General features: G+C 38.8%; 2 protein-coding genes across 10 annotated transcripts in view; one reads left to right on the forward strand and one right to left on the reverse strand.

The window, feature by feature from the left end:
* Nucleotides 1–9,020, forward strand: part of CLCN3 (chloride voltage-gated channel 3) — a 44,675-nt gene extending 35,655 nt beyond the window's left edge. For 6 of the 9 annotated variants that reach the window (XM_081925997.1, XM_081925999.1, XM_081925998.1 and 3 more), the window contains 3 exons: nucleotides 296–512; nucleotides 3,724–3,799; nucleotides 5,203–9,020. In XM_081925997.1, the coding sequence (XP_081782123.1) occupies nucleotides 296–512; nucleotides 3,724–3,799; nucleotides 5,203–5,361 (452 nt within the window). In that variant the 3' untranslated portion in view covers nucleotides 5,362–9,020. The remainder of the gene's footprint in view (nucleotides 1–295; nucleotides 513–3,723; nucleotides 3,800–5,202) is intronic. The other 3 variants (XM_081926002.1, XM_081926003.1, XM_081926005.1) reach the window with 1 other exon arrangement.
* Nucleotides 9,021–10,361: 1,341 nt separating this feature from the next.
* HPF1 (histone PARylation factor 1) lies at nucleotides 10,362–18,714 on the reverse strand. The gene is made up of 8 exons (XM_081926179.1): nucleotides 18,557–18,714; nucleotides 17,626–17,785; nucleotides 16,677–16,866; nucleotides 15,119–15,217; nucleotides 12,805–12,955; nucleotides 11,473–11,560; nucleotides 10,790–10,962; nucleotides 10,362–10,605 (listed from the first exon to the last, which is right to left on the reverse strand). The coding sequence occupies exons 1-8, from the start codon at nucleotides 18,680–18,682 to the stop codon at nucleotides 10,474–10,476; spliced, it is 1,119 nt and encodes a 372-aa protein (XP_081782305.1). The 5' UTR covers nucleotides 18,683–18,714; the 3' UTR covers nucleotides 10,362–10,473.
* Between the last annotated feature and the right edge of the window lie 587 nt (nucleotides 18,715–19,301).

Raw genomic sequence — 19,301 nt, forward strand, 5'->3', positions numbered from 1 at the left:
ACCCCCCCCCCTTCTATCATTTTTTAGTGTTTTGAAATGCTACAGTGTGTTTCCTGAATTGAACAATTTGTAGGATTAAATATCTTTATTCTTATTTAGGATTATTGAATTAAATTAACATGACGTGGATTACTAAAAGAGAAAATAATCTTTTGTAGTTAGGTTGGGTGGGGCGTGAGGAACACCACTATGTATAGTCCTTTCTTTTTCTTTTTAGATATAGTTTCCACTGTTTTAGACATAGGGAATAATTCATTCTCCTTCACATATTTGTCTTCTATTGTCCCGATTAAAGAAAGTGCCAGGAAGAAGCAAGAAGGCATTGTTGGCAGTTCCAGAGTCTGTTTTGCCCAGCATACCCCATCACTTCCAGCAGAAAGCCCTCGACCTTTGAAGCTGAGAAGCATTCTTGATATGAGCCCTTTTACTGTGACGGATCACACACCAATGGAGATAGTGGTTGATATTTTCCGCAAACTGGGCCTGAGGCAGTGCCTTGTAACACACAATGGGTGAGTCCAATGATGGGAACTGCTATTTGTATCACAAAGGTTTGGGATTACTTATTTTTCTATCTTTGTTCTGTTGCTCCTTCAGAAGTCTTAACACCCTAACACTTGTTCAAGTATTAAACATGAGGCAACCGCATAGCAGGGTGTTGAATTATAAGTTATTTTCTCCTAATTTTATTTTATTTTTTCAAAGCAAACACAGCCATTTGCAAATTTCCCACTATCTTCTCCTAGCAGCCCAAAATAAGTCCTGAGAATCATCTGAGGATAATTCATAACACTAGAAGGTTTCTTGTTCTCACTGGTTTACCATGAGAAGAGGGACATACAGAAATTCATGATTTTGGGGGGTTATATTTTGTTCTTAAGATATGGGAATGCTTCCATATTGCTTTTTTCTAAAACCATAATATGGAATGGATGTATATACTTCTGCCTCCAGTTAAGACAACGCTGAACACTACTCCCAGTTCTTCAGCATATTTGTGTTTTTTCCAGGAGGTGGTGCCTCCTCCCCTCTTGCATTTTGCAAGAGCCCTCATGTCACAAAATGGCCCTAGTAACTTTATCATAGTTTGCATTGTCTCTGTGCAGTTAAGTTATGCTAATGAAAGCTACATTGCCACTAGTTCTGCAACTCTTCTTGTTGTGATTTCCCTCCTTTTCAATTGATTGTATACCCTTCAAACAAATGAGCAGGGGGCTGCATATTGCAAGCAACATGAGTCTGCCCCCAACAGCTGAAGCCCCATGATGAGCTCATTCCCCCCTTTCTGCTTTATATCATAAGACTAGATCTCATAGCCTAATCATACTTGCCTTCTCAGAATGATCCATGAAACTACTGGGTCTCAGAGCTGGTTCACATGTAACTTTTCACATGGAACTGCTAATGGGAGTGGCCTACTCAAGTGAGCAGCATGAGATCAGTGCTGGAGGGTTATGAAACTTTGCACATCAGCTTCCATGAACCTCCCAACACTCTGAAACAGAAAATCCTTGCTTACAGCACAGGTGCCATTCTGTTGTATTTACATGTCTTCCCTCTGATACGACATTACTTATGCCAAGTGCATGACTAGGAAGCGGCCTTATACTGAATCAGACTAATGATATAACTCAGTGTGGTTTATTTTGCAATATTGTGGCTCTCCAGGATTTCAGACATTGCCCTCTCCCAGTTCTATATGGAGATGCTGAGTATAGAATTTGATCTTTTTGCATGCAAAGCACATGCTAATAAGCTGTAAATAACTAACAATTTCCACTTTAAAACTATATACATCATGAGTGATATCCATATTTTGGAGAAGCTCATTAAAATCAGTGGCAATGAGGTTACCCAGAATATGACCAATGCTGGATACCGCCTGATATTTTTAGATTATTAATGTATATTCGACTCCAGAGACTGGACATCACTATGTGATCTTGCAATAAACTACTTAAATTTGCTGCCTTAAATAGAGTTTAAGGGGAGAGTATTTATACTTGCCTTCAGCCCAAATTAAACTAACAACACTATGCTCAAAAGTAAGTCTCCTTAGGCTAAGTGAGACTTACACCCAGGTAAGTAGGATTGCATCCTGAAAGCTAAACTGCTATGTATGTATGGGGTTGAGTACACTATAGCATTCCTAGAAAATGTTTTTATAACACTTAAAACCATTGATGAGGCCTGAAGCCCCCTCTGTAGAAGTGTAGCAAAATATGCTGCTACAACTGGAAGTACCTCATTTTCCAATGCGATTATTAACTATGTAGAAATTGCTCTATTATATTTCTTAATGAATTATTAAGTGAACACGATAGCAAAAAGTTACTTGCGCTTAATCTGCAGCTGTGTAATGTCCGTATTTGTTTTCTTGCTTCAGCTTGTTAATGTTACTTTGCGTTTGATAATTTTAACAGTGGCCAGATCTCATTCCACTTGTCAGTTTGGGGCAGACCCCCAAATCATTCAGATCACTAAGCAGACTTGTATATTTGCTGCATGTGACTGCATCAGGCAAGGAAACGTGTATGCAGACTGGAAATTTCGATCTCCTTTCCTAGGAAAGAGGTCACAGCAGCTGGAACAGTAAAACAGTTTTAATACCCCCAACACAATTCTAAGCATTTTAGATGATAGCCAGTGTTAGTCATATTCAGATTGGGCCCATTAAGCAAGTCCATTGATTTCAGTTGGTCTACTACGATATGACCCTTTAATTTTTAAGAAGCTGGTTTACAAAAGATTTGTTAATTTTCATGACCTTGAAAAGCAGCTTGCTAGGATGTTTCTCTAAAATTATTTGCGGTTTGGAAAAGAATAGCTCTGGGGTTTTTGTTTTGCATTTTGGTGATACCACTTGTATCTTAATTGTTCTGTTGCTTTTTATCGTGGCTGTGTATATTCCAGGGAATTGTTGTACATGTGCAGAATTTAGTATTGGTCCAGTGTGTGGCATGCTAAGAATCTTATTATTATTATTAATATTATTTTTAAAAAGCTTCCAGTTCTGATGGCCTGTAAGAAAAATGTAAAGATGAAATCTAAAGTAATGGAAAGAAACTAAGTAGGACTATGAGGAGTCAGAATGTGGGTTTTTGGCATCCTGTTTAACATCTTGTCCATCTGCTGTTTTCAGCTACTCCCTGGTTTTATTCTTATAAGACATTTATCCCGTCTTCCCCTTCTTGCCTGTTTTCATTCTACCATTCATGCTTAAACAAACAGACCCAAACTAAGTATATGTGAACATATTGATCTAATTTATTCTAGATGCAGAATTCAGGGATAGGGAGTATGGAGTAGCATTTAGGTGCCTGCCTTAAGGACTGTTAATGTGATTAAAATAGAGACAGAGGCAGGCTTAATATTTTGACCATCAGATGTTTTTAAGAAGGTAAAATGTGCATCTGTAGGAGTAAAAGTTAAGCTTGTTCTTGCATTTCATATTTGTAATGGCAGGAAATGTGGAAAGATTGGTTGTAATAATGGTAAAACATCTAGATGTCAGTGCGCAACATGTGTCTATATCTTAAGTTTAATATGCATTGAGAGAAGATGCAGTGGCCTTCAAACCCTTTTTCAGTTAACCTTCCCATTATTAGCATTTCTGCAGTCCATGTTTTCGTTTTACTTTCCCCCCTAAACTTCTTTCATTATGACTGGAGCTCTTTTGTTTGATTTCACACACAGTTATTAGCATAACATGATCTGTTTCAGGATTGTCTTGGGGATCATCACAAAGAAGAACATATTAGAGCATCTCGAGCAACTAAAGCAGCACGTCGAACCCTTGGTGATTAGATATATCAGATCTCCTCATTAGACACTTTAGACATCAGGAAGCATGAAACTTGTGAATTGTTCAGTGTTCTCTTATAACAGCTGAACAACAACAAACCTCCATAAACAAGTATATAGGCCTTATGAATTTGAAATGTGAGCAAAATCTGTTTGTGGGAAAATATGCTAAATGAAGACATGAGCTCAACATTCACTGTTAATTAAAAGTGAACGTTATGCAAGAAAGTGGATTAGCGATTTCAATGATAAAAATTCTGCAATTCCCAAAGGTTCCAGGGTACATCTGTTTTCTGACAAGTTTTGTTGACCTGTGTAAAATAAGCATGGGGGTTTCATTTTTAACAAGAGCTGCCAATCAGCCTGCAAACTTCATTGTAGTCTTTGACATCTGAACTAGGACATATTTCAGCATTAGAACTATTTCCTGCCCAGTTGCAGTCACTTTGTGGAGCGACTACTAGAAGGCACTTTATTTCCTGATTAACATCAGCAGTGATAGAATTTGTCATTTGTCCTTCTTGCTGTATTTTGTGCTATTTAGATTCTAGTTGCTGCTCTGCAGTAGTTGCTATTAAAACCTGTATTCCAAGTTTGGCTGCTTACATGCTAATTGAACTTGCATTTTATTCTAATACTTCACAAGTGTTTCATGCATCCTATTTAAAAAAAAAAAGTTACAGCAAAAAACTACTAACCAGAATGACAAGGTTAGAAGCTCATTCTTTTTTTCTGCCTCTCCTGTGATAAACCTTTTAAGGACAGCTTCACTCCTTGGTATATAAGTAGTAAAACCTGGATCATAAGAGCACTGTTTCTAATAAGAAAAAAGGGGGTCTAAATGTTTTCTTCTTTTTTTTTTTCAATTTGAACCTGAAATAAATTAATCTGTGATCATCTCTTCTTCAAACATATGTGCAAGTGCTCTTATGAAGACACCCAAACCAATAGGTTATGCTGGACAGAGCCTCAAAATTGAACTGTCAAGCAATTTTGAGTCCAGCTATATTCAACCATAATTTCTTTTGGTAATGGGATCAGTATCACTTATTCACACGTTTGTTTTTTCTTTGTCCTCCTTTGTTACTTTTTTGTTGGCATATAATAATCAGCAACAAAAAAATAACTATTAGCGGGCACAGGCTTGGCTTTTCTTTACTTGGAAGTTGAAAACGGGTTACAGTTTAGTGACCACCCTCTTTAGTATCTTAGTACTGCTGTTGTTTTAAAGAAAATGATGGTTGCTTGATGGCAACAAAATGTGTTTCTTGGAATAAGAAAATCAGGCTTTACTGCACTCTGTTCCTGTCAACAAAAAGGATTTGGCTATAAAATTAGCTTGGCTATTTCTTCTGGCTCGTGTATTTAATTAGCCATCTTCTATGTGTCTCTTTCCAGGCGCCTCCTTGGCATCATAACAAAAAAAGATATCCTCCGTCATATGGCCCAGACGGCAAACCAAGACCCCGCATCAATAATGTTCAACTGAATTCAGTAACAGAGGAGAGAGAGGAAAGTGAAGAGGAGGTTCATTTGTTGAATAGCACAACACTTTAGCATGAGGCATTGTTTTGCAATGCAGGAGGAAAGCTGGATTTTTGGGGAAGCATGCCGCTGGAATTCAGGAGTTGATTTAGGAAAAAGCGCAGAGTTGGAAAAAGGATGGTCCTCACAGTAACAAAGAGGGTAGGAGCGAAGTTCTGCAATCTTGCACTGGATGCGTTCTAAGTTGCTAGATCAGCCATGATAGTGCAGTAACAAAGTTGTGTCAGAAGATGGAAGGCTCCATTCTGTACCCTGCTGCTTTAGCATTGAAGAAACTGATTACTAGTCCCTGTTTCTGGAGGGATCATTTTGAATTGAGCCATCTTTTGAATACTGGAAGATTTTGCCCTTTTTACCACAGACAATTGTTGTGTTAACTCATTAAGTGCATAGTTATTTATATCACCTCTTTACATTCCAAAAGAGCTTTTATTTCTCTCTCCTGAGCCCTAACAGAGCCTCTTTACAATTGATGTGCCCTTCTGAAATGGTAGTTTCTCATATTGAGATGTACTGTGACCTGCTGAGTTTGTTCACAAGAAGGAAGTATTTCTTGTGCCATTTAAACTTAAGAGATTGTATATCATGAAATTATTATGGCAGTTTTGATCTACTGCAACAGAAGCAGATTGAGCAGGTAAAATAACTTGTATGAAGCATGTTTGAAATCCTGTAGCTTTTGAGCTGCAGCTTAAACAGCCAAAACCTGTCTCAAAAAGAATGTTGTTGCAAGATGATAACATGACCTGGGCTTATGCAATTTTTTTGTATTAAAAACACTAAGGTATATACCAATGTTGTGCAGTGTAAGGAAAATACTGCTACTCTATTAAGAACAATTCTATATAAATGTGTCTGGTAACAACTGCATGCTCAAACACTGGAGATTTCTTCCCCTGCCTCAGAATTACAACCCATCACTTTTTGTTCCCTGTTCCTACAAAAATGTAATCATATTTTGCACTAGATATACACTGATATTTGAGCATTATTTTATTTATATTTTTATGAATTAAAATATACTAAATAAAATTAGTTAACAGTGACACAGTTAATTTTACCTTTATAATGTATTTTTTATACAGTAATTCAGAAACCTCCATGTGCAAAGATGGGTTAGGCAAAAGCTTATCAATGGGGGAAGTGTTTAATATTTCTTTATAATGCAGTCTGCCACTTGATTGATGGCCATAATCTTAAATTACTGTTTGTTTTTAAACAAAGCAGAAATAATGGACCCAACATTTGTAAATAATGCAGGATTTAAAAACAATTATTTTAATTATAAACCTGTTATCGTTTTGATTTTGATTTTCAATAGCTTTAGAACATAACTGCTGAAGTGATAATTCAGTTTTTCAAGTAACAATTGATTCCTACTGCAACTATGTCGGGTTTAAATCCTATCCACAATAGATATAATTTACTGGAACATTTTTTGTCTCAATTTCTGGGTTGTATCCGCTTGGTGTCCCTCAATTGAGAAAAAGCTCTTGGATACAGCAGAGTCTTGCCTGAGTGGAAGGGGGATCAAAGCGATCTTTGATGACTTGGCCATTATCTTGCAGCCCCCTGCACCACTCTCCACATTGTTCTAATGGTCTTCTGTCCTCCAGAGCCGACTGGAGGCAGGTTGTAGGAGGAAAGGGAAATCACTGAAGTTTGCCCCAATCTCTGTTCTGTTGATGGAAGCACCCGCTGGATCAAAGAGCCTTCTTTCAGCAGCGGGACACCAATAAGATACAATCCTTTGTATCTGGAATGTCTACACTGTATTCTACACAAAACATCACTACCACAGTAGCCTGGTTCGCACAACATCCTCTTTCTCCCTGGTCCTTTTTGCTGCTTCAGTGAGCCAAGTCAATGTTTGGCTTAGTATGTTGGCCTTGGGAGCAGCTCATGGTCAGTGAGAAGAGAGCTTAACCATGAGTCCCAGTTGCACAAGATGTTTAGCCAAAATTTGGCTTAGCTCACAGCAGCAAAAAGGACTGGGAAAGGATCAAAGAGGCTGCAGGCTGTGAGCTGCTCTGGGAGCACAGTCTAGTTAAGCCAAACTTTGGTTTATCATGTGTGAATCAGGCCAAAGTCTGGGAGGTGTTACTTTGAGGGTTTTGACCATAAAAAAACTGAAACATAAATGGGACAGTTAGAGATGTGACTGGCAGGTGAACATTCCAGAGCATCACATCTCCTGATTGCGAGGGCATTTACATTGGCTTTTCAAGCATTATGGGTGAACATGAAACTGTTTGCACAGTGTAGCGCCTGACTTTGCCCAGTAATCCCCTACCTCACTTGATAAGCCCATTTGGAAACACTGAAATTCACAGGTGTGTGTAAGGTAGCCAGGGAAGCATCTTTTCATAAAAAGAACCAGGTGCCCTACATACTGCATATATGTTTGTGTAACACCAGGTGTGTTTGTATATCTCAGGCCTGTTGCCTGAGTAAGCTCTTTTTTATTTGCAAATCATTTGACACTAGAGTATCTGAGGAAAACATGTTCCAAAGGAATACCAGAGTAAATTTGGTGAAGTCGGTAGGAATGCAACTAAGAACTGTAAACAAGTGCTTTGCTAAGTGGTCCAAATACTAATAATTGTTTAGGCGTAGCTTTTTAAATCTATAGATTAATATTTCCTTGCAGTGCCTAATTGGCCAATGTGATTTAGTAATTCTTTGAAGCTTTGCTTTGAACTCTGAGCTGAACCTTTGCCAAAGCTATACTTTTTGGCACAGTACATTGGGCTGAATCCAAAGATTCCCAGCCTTTGATGGGAGCCCCGTCAGAGAAGGGGAAACTTTGGGTCCAAGCTATTGTTTTTTAAAATTGATAGTAATGAGACCTTCTTTATTTACTTGCCTGGGTATTAAACTGGAACACTTGTTCCCTTGGAGCCTTTTATTGTGTAAATCAGTGTTAACAGAACAGAATTTGTCTAATGTATAGACAAAGTTCAGGAGACTACTTATGATGCTTCTAACACTTTCTTTAAAAGTAAAAACTCTTTTGCCCTGGTTCTTATCACGTGTATCTAAAATAAACTCACTTTCTCTAAGTAACATGCTTTAATTTGAAATCCTCCTGTCCTGTTCAGTATGAAACTTTCATATAGCTACTTGCTTTAACACGAGGTTTTTTTGGGTATAAATTCAGTGCCCTCAGACTAGCTGTTGCAGCATGAAGTGAAAAGATACTAATTCATGCCCCAGATCACTTACTTAAATGTTAAGACCTTCACATCTATACTGTGCCGATCTAATGCACTGTTTGCTGTTCTTACCTGCTCAGTTTTCCTCACTAGCGCATGACAAGTTTGTTTGTCATGGTGCATTAAGAGACTCTGGAACTGAACTAAGTGTGCCTGTGCATTGCGCAAAAAAGCAGAGGGTATATACTAATGTAAAAATTTGCAGGGCCTTATTCAAGTTGAACAGGATGTGGTGTTTGAGGGTATCGCCATCTTTGTTTTGTTTATAGCAGTTCAGTTGGTTCATGAATGCATAGTTTGTTAATCTGTGATATTTCCTAGACCTGTATTAAACATTAATCCTAATGTTTTTATTTATACTAGTGTGATATAGTTGCATATCATTACAGTAAAATAAAAAACCTATTACTGTGATGATTTCATTATAAAAATGTATTAAATTTTTCTGTATGACCATTTTGGTTTTGACTTTTTTCATTACTAAATTAATCATTGGCTATACAAAGTACATATGCATTTCTTTTATCTGAAGATTTGGGAGGTACTGTCAAACATACCAGAATGGAAGAATGTTAAAACACAGCTTTTTCCTTTCTTGCATTTGCTTAGTGAATGAGCAGAAAGAGCACAAACACCGTTTTTTAAGTGGAAGAACTAAACTGCAGATTGATCTAGCTCTATAATAATCAATTGTAAACTACCCTTTTGTATTAGATTCCGGTCCTCCATTTTCTTCCACATAAACAAGGTTTAGGTGAAAACAAAAACCATGAGGCAAAACCTTGACTGTGACCAAAAGCAAAGTCAGCACAATGTCACAGAAATTCAGTAGAGTATTGTTACGTTAACACAATCTGCCACCAGTAACTTGTTTGTTGGAAAGGTATGCTAAACAATTATTTACTTGCTGCTCTTCCAAAAATGGCTTTTAGTAGCATTTGCCATCTGTTGAAGAAGAGGTTTTGTTATTGGATCTCTCCCTCCACCTGGCTTCCCCAAATTTTGAAGGTGTAAGCTTCTCGGCTTCTTCATTTGGGCCTCAACAGAGACTTGATTTTAAATTTAACATTTTGTGAACCACTTGGGATAAGAGAGCAGAGTGTAAAACGTAAATAAAGTGACCAAAGAAAAAAGAACCACCAACTTTGTTCTGGCATTAAAGAGCAATTTTTCTCTCTACCTTTTTTGCTTCCTCTGTGTTTTCCAAAGTCTGATGGCAGTGAGTTTCTTTTTTAATAGAGCTGCTTCGAGATAGTAATTGTCTAAAAAAGTAGGATAACCATATTAAGTAAATCATCAAATGTGAAAATGCAGGAATTTTGTGTATAGAATTGGTTTTGTTGTCTGTAGCAAGCAAGTTTAACATATTTCTAACTCCTGGTTTGTTGTAAGTTTTCTTCCTCCTGAAAGACTGGCTTGATTGATCCCTCGCCTTTACGGCATGTTTGCTGTCACCTCTGTAGTAGCCTAGTATTGCATATATAGCTTCTGACCAAGTTATTCAGAAGGCAGGTCTATGCCCACCTGCACTTGCTGAAGATTGGGTAGGAGTAACTGTGAAGGTAGTAGAAACTCAGCTGCTCAGGAAACATGGAAAGTAGGTTTTTCACCTCCCACCACCCCAGAACTTTCCTCATAGTCCACTGTATTTTTTAAAACAGCTTTTCTGCCATTAGAAGGCCACCTTATGGTTTGCAACCCATTATCTTATAATATTACAGTGTATGGCAACACAGAGTGCAAAATGAAAGTGGAAATATAATTTGGATCCCCACCCCGGTCAATAAGCTGCTAATCTTTATCAAAACAAGTTTATTTATCTCACATAGAAACTACACCAGTTCAGTACCAAAAAGCAAGAAAATACCCCGAAACAAGGCAACTCAATACTTCACTTAATGACACTATTTCATGCTACAAGCTGGTCTACGTTCTCTTCTTTCCTATTAGCTAAATGAGCTTCAATGATTTCTGCAAACAGATTCCTCTTCAGCAAGTTGTAAGCAAGAGGCAGCAACTGGCCAACAATCTTGTGAAAATACTAGAAAAGATTAAAAGAACGCATTATCTCACTTAAATTGATATTACACACTCATACTGTTTTTCATATCAAACATTTCCTCAGTTTCCTGTATAGTTTCACGAGCTGCTTGGTTGAGCTCATTTGTTCTTTCTGTTCATTCACAAAATGAATGAGTTTCTGCAGAGAAAATTATTTTACTTACATGTGACCCATAGCAGAAGAGGTCTATTCCCAGTTCATATCCCATTCCATAGTCACATTCATCATTAGCAAACTGAACAAAAGTTAGCATTTCCTGAATAGGGGCAAAGGCTTTCAGTCTCTGGTCATCATTGGGAGCATCTACAACGGCTTTACAGATTCTTTTGAGACTAGCTGCAGAGGAAAGTTCACATGAGAACTAAATTGGAACAAGTTTCCTTTATCATTCAGTTTTATCTGTTTTGCTGTATGTTGACTAGGATTCCTCAGAATAACAGAGATTTCCCAATAAGGCTATCAGTAATGGCAGACAGGTTGCTCATTAGTGATCACCACAGCTATGGAATTAGACTCTGACACTCCCACTGGTGAAAGGGGTTGTTAAGCAAATTTTTGCCAGTTCCCCCTCCCTGCAGCCCTTGTCATGACCTCTCACATTGTTCTATAAGGTCACCCAAGGAGAGGAGAACCAGCAAAATTGACCTTTCCCTACTTCAAGTGGGAGCATCTCATGGGTGGAATTACAGTCAGGGAATACTCCTGCTACTAGGAGCAAAAGTCTGGATTCAACCTAACATATAAATATTCATTTTCCCCCCAAGACTTCAGTATCTAAATGCACTCTTACTAATAGCAAAATTCAATTTTCTTTTTCTAATAACAGAAACACTAGAATTAATTTACCATTTGTTTCAGGAAGCTCTCTGTACCCAACATCATTCTTATCTATGGGGACAACCAAACCAGCTCCATGAAATGTCTTGGTTACTACCTGTATTGAAAAGAGAAAGAAACAAATACAATTAAGCCTAGGCCTGTCAAACTACATGGAACCACATCTGAATTAAAATATTAATTCTGCATCTATTCAAAGACTTGCTATTTTTCTAGAAGTATTTACATTTAACTGAATTATTAACCAGCCTTTAAAACCTTTTGTACCAAGTAGACAGCTCCCTACCTTTTTGTGTGACAGCAATGACTATACGTAGAGCATTGCTCAGTGTTCCTTGCTGCTCATCCATGTAATCTTCTGGAGCACTAAGACAATCCATTGAAAACAGTGTTCCACCTCCTTCCTCTTGAAGTGGTGATTCCATTGGGAAAAGACAGAGAAGCCAGTTCCATTGGAGGTTACCACCACAAGGCACCTACAATGTTTTGAATTGGCTGTTTCTCAAGGAATCCCCTCTTTGAGGCTGTTCAGCTGTTTCCTGATTAACTGGGGGGAAGGGGAATTTATAACTTGCTCCTGTCTTTCCCAAATTAAATTTAAGATTTTTAAAGATAGAAATGTTCTGAAAATTAATAGTTCAATATGAACAGAATTTGCACCTGTCATTGCAAAACATAGACTGTTGCACAAGTAACTGGTATTCTGGCTGCTTAAGGTAACACTTTTCCATCTATAGCCTATAGCTGGTGAACATAGTTTAGTTACAGTTAACATATCTGATATTATTCTAAATCCATGTTTTAGAATTAAGTCTTAATCTATGTCATTCCCGATTTGTTTGGTTTCTGGGTTGAGCTTGAGATACTTCCTTCTATGGCCACCATATTGTTTCTGCTTGTTCTGTTATTTAAGTTCTTTGGATCTTTAAAGTATACATTAATAATAATAATTATTATTAGTGGTGATCTCATGTTTTGCCATGAAGAGAGTGTTGATGCTGTAATTTATATAAAAGGCATTGCTGTCAGATGCCATTAAGAATATGTTTCTGTGCTCTGAACATAATTTATTATGGCTCCTAAAACTTTAAAAATACCTACAGCCAAGCAATGCTTCATATTTTATACCTTTCAACAACGATCAAACTTTAAGCATATGTAAAGCAACTCAACATTTTCTCATAGTAAAAAGGTAATTAAAATATTGAGAATTTATTTCCTGGGATAAGTTACCTTGTAAACTTATAGAAAATTAATACAAGCTGGCCTTGAGCAGGAAAAAAAAGGAACGGGCCTATACATTAGAGTTCTTTATTAATCTAGAAAGAAATCAAGCCATACTTTCTTGTCTCTCTGTTTCATCTTCATGGTTTTTTGCTCAAGCAAGTAACCAAGTTCTTTTGCTGTTTTGGTTAGTTTTTCATCTATATCTTTCAGAATGCTGATTTTCTTTTTGTCCGTCAATTCCTTAAGCCTTTTGTACAAAAATAATCTGAAACAAAAAGAAAACTTCGTGTTACATGCATCATCCGCTTTTCTTTGTAACAGGAATGAGGAACCTGGGACATGTCATTGGGACTCCATTAGCTTAGGTTGATTATGAGGGATGAAGGGAGTTGGAGTCCAACAACATCTGGAGAGCCTCAGGTTCCCCAGCCCTGCCCTAGAATGATAAAAGCATGGAAAGTTTTCTTAAGTCTTCCAAAGAATCTAGCATGGATTTAATCAGCAAAGCAAAACATAGTAATTAATAAATGAATGAATGAATGTTTAACTTTGACTTTTAACTAACTTTAGCTGTAAATATTCCAAAGGACTACTTTGGAGTCAGGCTTGGTGCTGAGAGACAGGCTTTTGAAATGATCACAAGTGCCTCCAAGGGGAAGCAGCAATTAAGTGAGACTACAACCTCTCCCAAAGGATTTTATTAAGTCTTGCTCACTGATTAAACAGCTGTACAGTGGTGCCTCGCAAGACAAAATTAATCCGTTCCGTGAGGCTCTTCGTCTTGCGGTTTTTTCATCTTGCGAAGCAAGCCCATTGACAGCGGATTAGCGCTATTAGCTGTTTAGCGGCTTTTAGCGATCAGCTGTTAAGCGGTTTATCAGCGGATCAGCTGATAAGCGGCTTAGCGGCTTAGGAAAAGGGGAGGGAGGGAAAAAAACCTGCAGGAACTCGCAAGACTTTTTCGTCTTGCGAAGCAAGCCCATAGGGAAATTCGTTTTGCGAAGCGCCTCCAAAACGGAAAACCCTTTCGTCTAGCGGGTTTTCCGTCTTGCGAGGCGTTCGTCTTGCGGGGCACCTCTGTATTTATGGATTACTAGCCACCACGTAATTACTTCATGTGGAAATGCTCACATCACTTTTAAAAGTAGTATCAATGTACAAAGATCACATCAAAATAGTCCCACAATCAGCCCTTTCAATCGATGTGCCAGAATATGGATTATTCAGTAGACTAGGTGTTGTTTTGTACTGTCACACAAGGTAGAAGTTTCAACAAGCAAGTTGTCTCAACTCAAGAAACAGACAAAAACAACAGCTGCATGGGGAATCTTGATTTCAGTCTTGATTTAGCTACTGGCTTTTTAAACTAAGTTTACAATTTTGCTTCCGTTTTATTTTAGTCAAAAAGGAAAAACACATTCAATATGTGCAAACTGAACAGGTCATAGTACATTAATCAACCCCTTTATTATGCATAATTTTCAATAAAACTGCTGAACTGGATGGCTGAAAGTATTTCTGAGTTAACAATTGGAAAATGCATAAGGTGTTTACGAAGAGTAATGACTTGAAAATGATAACTCAAAGGCAGCCTCCAATATTGCTGTTGAAGCAGAAACTTGGCTATAAATGACGGCTATGTTATTTCCCTCCACCACCTGTCCTAGACTGCTAAGAATCATAATATGATCAATATATACAGGGTATATAGAAAACTTTGATAGGAAAGTGATTACCTTCTTGCTTTTTAAAGTGTTTAGGAAATTTTGCTAGCTTACAATAATCAGAAAAAAATCAAGTGTAGTGTTCACAAAAGCTGAAACACACAGCTATACAAGAGCAAATGGCAAGAAACTAACAGATACAAGATACTGTATCTAGTCACAAGTAAGCCTCATTGTATAATTGTGACTCATTTCCTAGGTAAGAATGTGTAGGATTGCACACTAAATGTCATTGGAGTGCCCAGATTAGAAATTCTATGAACCAAACTAGGTAAGCCATATGATTGGTCTCCCACCATTTTTTTACAAAAACTGAAATGGAGCTTCCAGAGGACAAGTAGGTATACCAAAGCTTAAGATACAGCAGCTAGGATATATTGCACCCCACACTAGTCTTGTGGCAAATGCAGGATAATTTGTTCAGGAGGGCAAGAGGCACTTTAGACGGATCCAAGTAAATAGGTACCTTTTCCGTTCCATGACGAAACAAAGCTGTGGTGCAAGTTTTATTGGAAAATGGCTTGTGGGTAAATATCTGAACATATACAAACACTGCTCTAGTCAAATTTGCACTTGCCCTGCAACTACATTTCAGTTTTTAAAAAACAACCAGCATAAACATAGAAATTGCTCTCCTGTCTCATCTAATTTGGTCCAGATTCATGTTTGCTTTTAATCCAGGAGTTGAAAGTATTAAATCTTACTTTACAGCAGCAAAGACATTGTCACCAACTTGAGAAATTGTGCAGCCCTTCTTGGCTTCATTTTCACCAACCCACACAGGCAGTTCATCCGGCATATCCCTAAAAATTCACATACAATGTTCTGAAGTTAAACATATTACATCAGTATTCTCTGTGGTGTTACAAAGAGAATCCAGATTGTTCCCAACCAAAAATAGTATTTATAAAAGTGATAGCATGAGTTCTTATGTTTCTCTGAGGATTGTTCAATAGCATCTCAAATTTTCACTCTGTGAGTAGGAAATTTAATTTCTTCATAACTTATACTTAAGATTTTAGACTGCTGTGACCCAGTCAAGGCAGAAACATATTAGAATAGGCTTTAAAAGTGTACTGAATTTTTTTAAAACTTCAAAAAATTGACAATATTTTTTAGCATGTTCATGCTGCAACCCTATACTTGTAAATCCTACTGTGTTCAATGGTTCTTACTCCCCAATAAGTGTGTTTAGGATCCTAGCCTTAAATCTGTATACTGAATTTAAACTGTATATAGATTACACCTAGGGACCCTAAACACACTTTTATTGGGTTAAACACACTTATCCAATTTAAACAGTAAATCAAGAATTCAAACTTACAGGTTGAAAATGGCCTTCCTGCCTATGCTTGCCATAAGAATTAATCAACAAGTAAGCAAGATTTCTCAGGTGGTTTTCATTTGCCTAAATTAATGTATGGAGCCACCTGCTGGATAAATTTATTTCTTTATTATGAATGAGTAAGTTCCCAAAGTTCCATATAAACAGTTCGCAGATAATAATAATTTATTGTTACTCCGCCCATCTGCCTGGGCCTCCCCAGACACTCTGGGTGGCTCCCAACAGAATATTAAAAACACAATAAAACATCAAACATTAAAGACTTCCCTTCCTTGTCCTATGGGATATTTTTGTATGCCAACATGAGACTACAAAAAACAATTAAAAAATACCGCGAAAATCCCTGAAACGAGAAGTAATCGACTATAGAATAACAATTTTTTAAAAAACTAGAATTAAACAAAGACTTTACGAGATGCCGGCTACAAAACTCGCTTCACTGAACTAATCAGTTTCCTCAGATGGAAATAAAGAAATTATAAGACTTCCCTTTCTTGTCCTATGGGATGCTTTTGTATGCCAACATGAGACTACAGCTGATTACAAAATTTGGCATGGACATGAGAGCTTCTGAAAACATTCAGTGAAACTTTGCATAGAAAATGTATGTATATGGAAACAGCCTATGCAGACAATATTGCTAGATGCAATATTTATTGGGAACTGCCTCCCCTGCCCAATTATATGGACAACACATTCTGATATCACTTTTCCACCTGTAGACACATACGGGTGAAAGATTATAATTAAAATGGCCACACACTGTGCTGGAATTGGTCCTTGGCCTCATATCCTATTCTGGGTAGAGCTACTTGAAAGTAATAATCAGCAGTGCCTAATGTATGTTTTAAGGCAATGACAGGAATAGAAGTGCTAGAATAAGTAAAATCTTTTTCCAAGGTAGATACATTACTTACCTAAAATATCCCATATGATACTGCATTTTGCTGTCTCCAGTAAGGATAGTCTGGAATTCAGGAGGATCATAAAAAAACCTCCAGTGAAGATTGAAGTTCACATCTGCTGATCTATTTGTCTTTTTATGTTTTCCAGCAAGAATGTCATATGGTCCAACTAGCTGAAGTCCAATGCTTGATTTAAGTGCATCTAAGAAATGTATTTAAAAATTCATTTTAAAAATAGCACAAAAGCATAAAATATGTTATTTTATGCTCCTGGAGAAAGATCTAAGCCAGAAAAGCCCTATTTAACTTTTTAAATGACTTTATTTAAAGAAGCTCTTCTTTGCCCCATATTAATGCAACTCTAATTGAGGTGCATTTCTCCCTTCTCAGGTTAATAAAATGATGTTCCATCTACCTAGAGAAGAGCTGCATGCACAGTACACATTTCTAATCCTAAATAATGTTTCATAAATAAATAAGTAAAATGAAGGGGAAGGGAGAGGAATAAAGACTTTCTAGCTCAAACTCTAGGCGGAGACAAAAACTTTTAATGCTTTGCCTATGTGTACAACTGTTGGTTGCTATAATATCTTCTCATCACAGTCCAATCCTAAACAAATAACACAGAAATGTCCCACTAAAATCAACAGTTCCATCTTATGCTTTTAGGATCAGAACACTAAAGTGAGGACAATAACAATGTCCATGACCTGCACCGACACTGGAAGGTTCATGGGAAAGTGTGACATTTTACATAGGTGTATGTCTGGGGAAAGAGTTTGTAGACTAGGGTAAAAAAAAAAAGGTTCACTGCAGTTGGGGCACTGGATTTGACTTTTAAATCCAAGCAAAGAGGAAATGTGAGAACTTCTCTTTTTGCCTTTGTTGCCAAAACGTCTTATCACCAAAGATGATATTTAAAAAAACAACAACACGGAAAAACCGGGTTTCCGGAACCCACCACATGGCTTGTCAGGATCCAGCTCCTCACAAAACTTCCAGAAACAATAGAAGTCTTCAGGCATCTGGAGCCGATAGCAGCTTTCCACCTCTTGGCGTACATGGCTGGGGACATCAGCTTCACCGGAGCACCGCCTCTTCTTGACCGTCCCCTTTTCACACTAGTACCAGTGGACAGCAGATCAATTTTAATCCCACAGCCTGGGAAGAAGCAAGCTCACACACTCATGCTTTAGGAAGTTTTTTATGTTTGATGTTTTATTTTAACTATTTGATATTTTAATTATTTTGTTGGGAGCTTCACGGAGTGGCTGGGGAAACTCAGCCAGATGAGCAGGGTATAAATATTATTATTAGTAGTAGTAGCGCGCTGGAGGATTGGGAAGGAAGGGGCCTAAGAGGAAGGGGATTTGAATCCAGAGCTTGGTGCTTTGACCTCCCATAGAATCATAGCTGTCAACTTTTCCCATTTCTTGCGAGGAATCCTATTCGGAATAAGGAAATTTTCTTTTTAAGAAAGGGAAACGTTGACAGCTATGCATAGAATTGTGGAGTTGGAAGGGACCTTGAGGAGGATCATGTAGTCCAACCCCCTGCAGTGCAGGAACAAGCAGCTGTCCCATACAGGGACCGCACCTGAGACCTTGGGTGTGATCAGCGCCGCCCACTGAGCTCGGAGGAGGCTCTTCTAGGGGCAACCCCATCTCTGCCAGGCCCAGCGGAAGGCGTTGAGGGGGGCGCCCGGCAACACCTCCCGCCCCCGTCGCCTCCTGAGGCGCCTCAGGGAGGGAGACGCGCTCCTCGTCGCGGAGCCCAAACCACCCCCCGCCTCGCCTGGAAGAGCAGCCGGGCGGCACAAAGGAGGCCGGTCCCCACCGCCGCCACCCGGTTCTCCTGCGTAATGTGCGCGTCTATCGGGCCTGCCGACTGACCTGCTCCTGCGCAGCCGCCGCTCCGGGCCTCCTCTTCCCGCCTCCAGTCATTTCGCCGCCCGACGCCGCAACATCCCGCCGTTTGCCGCCGTGAGGCTTCCCGAGGCCCCGGCCCCGTGACGTCATCGCGCAAAGGCCTCTGGGTCGGCCGAAGGGCGCGCGGGAGGCGAATTTAAGCGCCGCGCGCGCCGGGGTTGTTTTTTTATTCTTTGCTGCGCGCGTCTAAGTGTAAATCCACCTGCATTTTGGAGGGGTTTGGGTCCCCACCCCCCGCGTGGCTCCTGCATTTCTTTCTTTCTTTTTTTGGTATACACACACGTCCATTGCAGCATAAGCAGCCGCAAGGCGAGCTTGGGTTGGATTGCTTGTTTTTTGCTAGAGGCGCGCGAGCCCCGACAACTCTCGGATACGGCAATGAGGAACGGGGGCTGCAGTTCGGCGCTTGCTTTTTACTCGGGAGTGAGCAGCCCTGAACTGAAGGGGACTTGCTTCAGAGGAAATGCACGACCGGGCTGGAATCTCAGAGCATGTGTTAGCACGTGTCAAATCACCCTGAAGAACCGTTGAACTGTTAATTGTGCAGTCCTGCCAGTGCCGGATTTATGTACTGTATAAGCTAAACAAGCTATAGCTTAGGGCACCACTCTCTTGGAGACCCCCCAAAAAATTAAAGAAAAAACACACCTGGATGTACATTTCCAAAATATAAGATAAAAAAACAAATAAAATAAAACCTAGATACAGC

This window comes from Podarcis melisellensis (genome assembly GCF_964234715.1).
Source record: "Podarcis melisellensis genome assembly, chromosome: 9".
NCBI lineage: Eukaryota > Metazoa > Chordata > Lepidosauria > Squamata > Lacertidae > Podarcis > Podarcis melisellensis.